A 9,865-nucleotide genomic window follows, 5' to 3' on the forward strand; every position below is an offset into this window, starting at 1 on the left:
ACTATCTGAAACATTATTATATATATAGCGATACATGCTTAAATATACTAAATCCGTGAGACCATGACTAATGTACTTGAGGGAAGAAACTATTATTGTTTTCTACAATTTGTATTTTACTATTTTTCGTTTTCCCATTTCCACTTGTACTTGGTCGCGACACCAATTCTAAAATTAGAAGCAACTAATATTGAGCTTGATCAGTTCAAACTCCTACATATATTAGAAGCATTATATATTAAACAAAGATCCTCAAAAAGGATTCTTTACTATGTCTTTATCCAAAATAACATACATTTATTCATAATCTATTTCGGTAATTAAACTACCGATATTAAGCAGATAAAAAATAATTATAACATATTACAACATGTCAGTTACTATCTTTATTAAGTTACTATATATATACTACTTATCATAGGAATTTAATTGCCTGCAACTACATTATAAGTGATTTGATTTGTGTTATATTTTAGTTTTTGTGGTTCAAAATTTGGGTTTCACACACGAATTTTTTAACCTTGAACTCGTCCACCAATCATCTCGTCACTAAACTAGCTACTAGACAACCTACCTAGTGGTATATTTGCTATAAAAAATCTTCTCGTCACTATCTTGATACTTGATCCATTCAAGTTCCTAATTAGCTTCCTCACGGTCTATTTCATTATAAAGAATAGCATAGAGGCATTTTTTTTGTACTTGCTTATGTACTTGATAATTAATTAATCTTTAATTTGAACTGGTCAATGTCACACTCATTTTATTACAAACCTCACTTAAAATCTCTTAAAATAATAAAAAGATTTAGTAAAAGTTTGAAAAAGTTTTTCAATTTGAGAAATGATAAAGTTGTGTGTTCAAAAAGATTAACTCAGAGTCACCACCTATCATTGTTTTTTGGTGTGTCAGGTCACCATCTTAGAAAATATATTTCCTTTTAAAACACTCGGACTCAAAACTAAGTCGGCACCAGAGATTTGGGTAAGGGGGTTCATTTGACTCGGGGAGAAGGTGTTAGGCACTCCCCAAGTCCCGTAACTAGTACGGTTGCATACTCGATCTAGTTTACTTTAGAATATTCAAATTGAGGTAAAAATAACACAGAAAAAGCATAATAAACACACACGAGGCTCGAGATCGTCCCCACCTAATAAGAGAGAAATAAAAAAAATAAAAATACTACGAGTTCTACTATCGACCTCCCAATACAAATACCTCGGGGTATACCCCGGAATGAAGCATATACAAATCCTTCGGGGCATTCCCCGGGCAAATTTAACTAAGGAAACGACCTCTCGCCTCGAAACCAACAAAAATCCTAAAGGCTTGCTTACCCAAATGTGATCGGCCTAAACATGTTACTAACGGGTAAGTTATAAAAATGAAATAAATAAAAAAGTATTAAATAAGAGAAAAATTCAATTCATATCCAAATTTGATTCGTTCTTTTTAAACCCAACGATCCATATTCATAATTCAAGCAACTTCACATCCAACAACACTAATTAACCAAGCAAAACATCTTACAGAAGGCAACGAAAGGTAAGGACTAAGGAAACTAAAATACTAATAAGTACAAGGTAACGAAATGCGAATCAAAGCCATTAGGAAGAGCCGTTTAAAGATTACTACCCCAACCCAATTAATTCAGGCCGATGAGATGTTTCAAACATATATACTTTGCAGAAAATGAAAACAAATCCTAAATGTTTTGACATAAATTTAATCGACCCACAATAATAGCTACAAACTGATTTATGACTGGTAATCAAAATAAATCGATTGACCTCTCTAACATGTCTCACCTGGAGCCATATGGAATTTGGATGAACTAAGGACATTTTATAATTATGGCTCTAACCCTCGAAATCCTAATGTCAGACTGTCATGAAATCCATTTCGAATTGGGCCCAAAAAATACATATGGAGACATCTCGAAATCCTAATGTCATAACTAGAATTGAGCCATAATGTCAGATCTGAATTAGAGAAATGAGGGAAATGGTTTTATAACACTTTTAGATTAGATTTTCGATTTAAAGCAGTGGTCTACTAATTTTCAAACAAGAGTAATGAACCTATCCTACTCAAAACCTTAATAAAACTAAATAAACTCCTTTAAGATATGCCCTTCGTGCTGGAATTAAACTAAGAATAAGTAGGAGCAACACTTTGTTTTCGACAATATTCAAGCAGTCAAGCACAAACTAGACGAATCCAAACCCAAACCAAGCCTCAAAACTTATGAACTATCTAGATAATTTTTAGAATTTTAGATTCATTTTTAATCCCCAGGGCTCTTATTATACTTTAATCACACGAAATTAACAATAAAAGGAATAGAGATGAACCTGAAATATAGCTCTCAAATTAATAAAAGTTAAGCAGTTACAATCTTGAATCGAGCGAGTTACGAACAAAGAGATTCGGCAGGATCTTCGAACAAAGACCACGAGCCACGATCCGAAAGACAGCGACGACTCCAAAAATTCGAACACCACCCTCGGCTTTCACTCCATTGCCAGAACCAAAATTACAAGAAGAGACTTCAATATATGTTTTTTCGAAATACCAATAAGAAACAGCAAAGAGCGGAATTTTTAATGAAATTTCTTGTGGGATCTCAGAAGAAAAACAAAATGTCTCAAGCCTTAAACCCTAATTTCTTCTTCTATTGTTCCAATTTCCTCCTAGATTTTTCGATTTTTCTCTCCACCCCCAAAAATACGAGAAATCCCCCAATATATAGGGGGTCTCGAACCTTCTATCCTTTTTCACCAAGAAATCGCGTGTGGCCCCCAACAAGATTCAAAAATTCCATTTTCTAACAAAAAACATAAAATGGAAGTCTTGGATAAAAATTTAATCCAACGGCTCCCATTTTCCAACATTTATCTAAGGGATTCGAATTTTTTGTTTAAACAAAAGAAATAAAAGAAGAAATCCGCATGAATCTAATTGAAATGATAAGATTTGGTACGAAAGGGATGACGTGGAAGAAGGAGAAGATGAGAGGGGGGACCATGTGACTCTTGAGGGTGAACTCGCCCGATCCGGCGAGTTTGGGCGAGTTGGTGGGCGGCGGAAGCATGGGAGATGGGGCGCCGCTTGGTGTTTTGTATTTTAGGTTTAGGGTTTGGTTAATATCTGGTTTTTATATGGGGTGGGGAAAGAATATGGGTTGTTAGATTAAAAGGGGTGAAGGGCTAGGATTTAATTCTTATTTTAAAAGGCTGATGGGTTATGGGTTGGGGGGTTATTTGGGACAGGTTTAGTGGGGGATGTGGGCTGGGCAGATTTGGGCCATGTCTTGGCCGAATTTGGGCCTACAATTTTGGACTTTAATCTTTTAAATCCATCCATTAAGAAAGACTTAAACCTTTTCTTCTTAAAATATAATTCAATTCTAATTAACTAGGGTAAATTATATCACAATATGAAACAATATATATTTTATATATTTTTTTATATATAAATTAATACATTAAAAATAAAAGTAGAGAAAAATACTTAAAAATCATAGTACAAATAAAAATAAAAATATATTGCTATAAAATATTAATGGACTTAAGTTAAAAATAAGAAAATATATACTGAAACTATTTTTTTATTTTTTTCAATTTTTGTGCCTTTAAAAATAGAATGAAAATTAATAATAAAGTGAAATCCTATAGAAATAAACCCAAATAAATATCCTAAAAATACTAGGACTATTAAAGGTAATTCTAATGCGCGGGTCAAAATTACATGTCTACATCTGCCCCTCTTTGACGGAAAATACAAAGTGTTTTTAGACAAAGAACAACAAGACATGTTTTTGATCCGACCCTTATTTAGAGAGACAAAAACTAAAAACAAAAGAATGTGACCGAGCCCTGGTATCTGAGTTGCCTACATATCTTTGGCTATAAAGGAATCAGGCCACATGTAGTTCGGAGTGAGAAGAGCAATGGAGTATACAGAGGTGGATAGCCGAGAGAAGTGCCGTCGAGGTTCCGGTCCGCGGTTCATGCCATTACATCGAAAATAAAAGAAAGAATTACAGCAGAAGTAAAAGAAAGATACAAGATCCTATCTACTTCTTGTCTTGAATCTTCCTTGAATCTCTACTTGATCTTCAATGTGAAACTGAAAAAATGGGCCCTGTTCTTCAGGTGGGCTCCTGATGCTTCTCAGATTTACGAATTGAAAGTAACTCTAAAATGAATTCCCTCGTTCTTCGGGTGGGTGCCTGATTGCAAAACTTGAATTGTATTCCCTTGTTATCCAGGTGGGCGCCTGATTGCCAAAACTTGAAATGTATTCCCTTGTTATCCAGGTGGGCGCCTGATTGCCAAAACTTGAATTGTATTCCCTTGTTGTATTCCCTTGTTATCTAGGTGGACGCCTGATTACCAAAAACTTGAATTGTATTCCCTTGTTATCCAGGTGGGCGTCTGATTGCCAAAAACTTGAATTGTATTCCTTTATTATCTAGGTGGGCGTCTGAGTTCCAAAACTTGAATTGTATTCCCTTGTTCTCCAGGTGGGCGCCTGATTTCCAAAACTTGAATTGTATTCCCTTGTTATCCAGGTGGGCACCTAATTTTCAAAATATGAATTGTATTCCCTTATTATCCAGGTGGGCGCCTGATTGCCAAAACTTGAATTGTATTCCCTTGTTATCCAGGTAGGCGTTTGATTGCTAAAACTTGAATTGTATTCCCTTGTTATCCAAGTGGGTGCCTGATTTCTAAAACTTGAATTGTATTCTCTTGTTATCCAGGTGGGCGCCTGACTGCCAAAAACTTGGATTGTATTCCCTCGTTCTCTAGGTGGGCGCCTGACATTATAACAAAACAGAAAAAACAAAAGAAATTTTTTCTGCCCCAGTTTGGAATCTGGGCACATCTGTGAGCGTTAATCGAATCATGTTACCTAAAAGAGCTCTAAGAATTTAAAAGCTAAATCCCATTATCCAGGAGGGCCCTGAAAACTTCAAATTAAATCTCATCTTAAGAGTGACAACTTTTAAAGCTAAATTATATTTCCTAAAGGTAGAACTTACGCTAAATTTTCTTATCTATGAAGATCTGGAAATTTAATTAAATCCCATTATCTAGGAGGGTCCTGAGGATTTTAAATTAAATTCCATTATCCAGGAGGGTCCTGAGAACTTTTAAAATTAAATCTCATTATTCTAGAGGGTCCTGAAAATTTTAAATTAAATCCCATTATGTAGGAGGGTTCTGAAAATTTTAAAATTAAATCTCATTATCCAGGAGGGTCCTAAGAGCTTTTAAAATTAAATCTCATTATCCAGGAGGGTCCTAAATTTTTTAAATTAAATCCCATTATCCACGATGATCCTGAAAAGCCGAGAATGAACTTACCTGAGCCATGCTCTCTTCTTGGAGGATTCTGAACAAAATTTCTTGCCCCTGAACCATGCCTTCTTCATGGGAGGTCCCTGTGGATTAACAAATTTTCTTGCCCCTGTTTCAGACAAATAAAATCTTGTTAGTTTGAAAACGTGGTGGTTAGTTTGTGGCATCATTGGTGAGCGTCTACTTTTGCCACTGCCATGCTTCATTATGATCAGTTGCTTCGAGCCAGCAAGAAGTTGTTTGACCTTTTGATTGGAACTGGCCCACAAAACCTCTGAATGACATGAATCTCTTACACTCATTTGTTGCATTGTGTTTTCATTCTGAAAGTTGTTGAATCCTTGTATTTTCTCAATATTCAAAATTCACTTGATTGTTTGAACCTCGGTTATCACCATACTTCTTATTCTAAGTCATATCAATTGTGACGTGCCTGGCCGAACTCCGCTCTGTGCAATTTAGAAGCTGGTAGTAGGCTTTGAAATCCTTTCTTGCTTGTTCAACATGGGCTAATTCGAAAGAGATTCATAAAGATAGACTCAAAGAGCAAAATGAAATTATTTTTGACAAAAGGAACAACGGAAAATTTTAAAAACAGATGACTATGTGAAGAAGATTGGGAAAAAGAAGACTTATCTAAGGGAAACAGCCAGCTCCAATGATCATGACATGCATTTTGGATTGATCAGCCTATTCCGTCCAACCAATCATATTTTCAGTTCATGTCATGTCTTCATACTGCAAAACAGGTATTTCACTGATCCAATTTCTCTATAAAGTCGTGAGCCTCATTCGACTTGTAGTGCCTCGAAGGGTTTTCACCAACAAGCCTCTCTCATTTGTTCATCTCTCAACCGACCATCGCCTTACGGTGTCCGAGAGTGTTTTCACCAATAAGACTCTCTCATTTTAAATTTTCTCTCAGCTCACCATCGCCTTACGGTGCCTGTGATGGTTTTCACCAATAAGGCTCTCTCATTTTAAATTTTTCTCTCTTGTGCCCATGAACAAAGTGTTACCCATGATGTAAATCATACCTCTATCTCGCTTGACTTGGCATCCTCAAAGATTGATCGAAAGGTCTTTCTTTGGACCGTAATGTAGGCTTTTGGACAGGGTTAGAAAGAAAGGGTAGCATAAAGGCTCAAAATAATTTAAGACGAAAAGAGTTCAAAATTATAACTTTTGGAATCAGATCTTTTTCAAAACCAAAACTGCTGCCCCAGTTTCATTAGGTCTGGGGAATTTTGGATTTTTATTTTGATGGGACCGAATCGTAAGACTGCCTACGTATCCTTAAAAGGAATCAGGTCGAACGTAGTTCAAAAGACAAAGTTGATTGTTTTTGTTGCTTTTCTTTCTTTTCTTTTTCTTTTTCTTTTTTCCTTTTTTTCTTTCTCTTTTTTTCTCTTTTCTTTATTTCTTTCTTTCTTTTTTTTTATTTTTTTATTTTTTTTCCTTCTTTTTTCATTTTTCTTATTTTTTCATTCATTTTTTTTTCATTCTCTAATTCTGCTACTGATACCCAAAGAGGGGTATGAAAGAAAATAAATAAGGCTCAAAAGGGATAACAAAGGATAAAAATGTTTGGATAGCGGAACAAAATGCCTTCGTCATTTCAACTTTGAACATGCCAAGTACAAAATGCGACTGAAAATAAGTAAAGAACTCATACATAGTACCTCTTGACTGCGTCAGAATTGATAGACATATCTACACATTTGCCTTCTATGTCTGTTAAATACAAAGCAACATTAGGCAATACTATTGTTACTATGAACGGCCCCTGCCAGTTTGGGGTGAATTTGACTTTAACTTCAGCCTGATGAGGAAGGATGTGTTTCAATACCATCTGACCCACTTCGAATTTCCAAGGACGCACCTTTTTGTTGGATGCTCTTGCCATTCTCTTCTGATATAGTTGACCACGACATACTACAGCCAATCTTTTCCCATCAATCAAACTCAACTATTCCAACCGGGTTTTGAACCACTCATCATCATCAATTTCAGCTTCTACAAGGATCCGAAGGGATGGAATCTCAACTTCCGCAGGTATAACTGCCTCAGTTCCAAATGCCAGCAAATAAGGAGTTGCTCCTACTGAAGTGCGAACAGTAGTGCGATAACCTAGTAAGGCAAAAGGCAACTTTTCATGCCATTGCCTAGAACCTTGCACGATCTTACGAAATATCTTATTTATGTTCTTGTTAGCAGCCTCAACAGTTCCATTTGCCTTGGGGTGATACAGAGTGGAGTTCCGATGCATGATCTTGAATTGTTGCCATGCCTCTTTCATCAAATGACTACTGAGATTAGCAGCATTGTCTATGATGATCACATTGGGAATTTTGAACCGACAAATGATATTTGAATGAAAAAAATCCACCACTGCCTTCTTGGTCACAGACTTGAAAGTTACAGCTTCGAACCACTTGGTAAAGTAATCAATGGCCACCAAAATAAACCTATGCCTGTTTGACGCTGCCGGCTCAATTGGTCCAATGACATCTATGCCCCAAGCAACAAAGGGCCAAGGTGCAGACATTGTATGTAACTCAGATGGGGGAGAATGAATCAAATCACCGTGTACCTGGCATTGATGACATTTACGAACAAAGTTGATGCAATGTCGTTCCATGGTGAGCCAATAATAACCTGCTCGAAGTATATTCTTTGCCAAGACATACCCATTCATATGCGTCCCACAAACTTCAGAATGCACTTCGTTCATGATAGTTGAAGCTTATTTAGCATCTATGCACCTCACCAGTCCTAAATCTGGAGTCCTCTTGTACAAGATTCCTCTACTCAAGAAACATCCACTAGCCAGATGTCGAATAGTTCTCTTTTGATCACCTGTGGCATGTACTGGATATACCCTAACTTCATGTATTCCTTGATATCATGGAACCAAGGCTCACCATCGATTTCCTCTTCCACCACATTACAATAAGCATGTTGATCACGAACTTGGACATGCACGGGGTCAACATAAGCCTTGTTCGGATGATGTAACATTGACACTAGAGTAGTCAAGGCATCAGCAATCTCATTATAAACTCTGGGAATATGTCTAAATTCTACTGACCTGAATCGTTGATAAAGTTCATGCAGACACTCTTGGTACGGTATAAGATTCAAGTCCCAAGTTTCCCATTCTCCTTGAATCTGATGAACCAACAAATCTGAATCTCCCAGAACCAGTATTTCCTCGACTCCCATGTCCATAGCTAACCTCAAACCCAGAATGCATGCTTCGCACTTGGCCATGTTGTTGGTGCAATAAATTCGAAGCTGGGCTATTACAAGGTAGTGTTGCGCTGTTTTAGAGATAAGTACAGCCCCACTTCCGACACCTTTCATATTAGCAGCTCTATCAAAGAAGAGTTTCCAACATGGCTTTTCATCATGATCAACCTCGTCAACACACATGATCTCTTCATCAAGAAAATAAGTCTTCAGTGGCTCATATGCATCATCTACCGGAATCTCAGCCAAGTGGTTGGCCAAGTGGTCGGCCAAGGCTTGGGCTTTCATCGTGGTCCGAGTCACATAAATGATGTCAAACTCTGTAAGTAAAATCTGCCACATTACAAGTTTTCCCGTGGGCATAGGCTTCTGAAAGATATACTTTAGAAGATCCATGTGAGAAATGAGGTAAGTAGTGTAGGACGACAGAAAATGCTTTAACTTTTGTGCCACCCAAGTCAGGGCACAATATGTCCTCTCAAGTAGAATTTACTTAACCTCATAGGGAGTGAACTTCTTACTGAGATAATAGATTGCTTGCTCCTTCTTTCCCGTAATGTCATGTTGAGCCAATTCACAGCTAAAAGAGTTATCCAAGACTATCAAATAGAGAATTAAAGGTCTTCCAGGCTCTGGTGGGACCAACACACATGGGTTTGACAGGTACCTCTTAATTTATCAAATGCTTCTTGACAATCGTCAGTCTACTTGACTGCAACATTTTTCTTCAGCAGCTTAAAAATGAGCTCACAGGTTGTCGTGAGCTGAGCAATGAACCTGCTGATGTAATTTAACCTTCCAAACAAACTCATCACCTCAGTTTTGTTCTTTGGGAGTGGTAGCTCTTGAATGGCTTTGATCTTCGACGGATCCAACTCAATACTGTGTCTACTGACCACGAATCCTAGCAGTTCCCATAGGGGACACCAAATGCACATTTTGCTGGATTGAGCTTGAGGTTGTACCTGCGGAGCCTTTGGAAAAACTTCCTCAAATCCTTAACATGGTCAGACTACTTCTTTGACTTTATGATCACATCATCTACATAATCCTCAATCTCCTTGTGTATCATGTCGTGAAATATGGTGGACATCGCCCTCATATAAGTTGTCCCAGCATTCTTCAGACCAAATGGCATTACCCAGTAGCAATATGTTCCCCATGGCCTGATGAACGCTATCTTTTCTGCATCTTCCCCATCCATCAAAATCTGGTGGTATCCCGCGTAACAATCCACAAAAGAC

General features: G+C 37.2%; 1 protein-coding gene across 1 annotated transcript; it reads right to left on the reverse strand.

The window, feature by feature from the left end:
- Nucleotides 1-8,180: 8,180 nt before the first annotated feature.
- LOC138880899 (uncharacterized) lies at nt 8,181-9,017 on the reverse strand. Its single transcript, XM_070161083.1, has one exon. The coding sequence runs from the start codon at nt 9,015-9,017 to the stop codon at nt 8,181-8,183; it is 837 nt and encodes a 278-aa protein (XP_070017184.1).
- Nucleotides 9,018-9,865: the final 848 nt, after the last annotated feature.

This window comes from Nicotiana sylvestris, chromosome 11 (genome assembly GCF_000393655.2).
Source record: "Nicotiana sylvestris chromosome 11, ASM39365v2, whole genome shotgun sequence".
In the NCBI taxonomy this organism is placed as follows: Eukaryota; Viridiplantae; Streptophyta; class Magnoliopsida; order Solanales; family Solanaceae; genus Nicotiana; species Nicotiana sylvestris.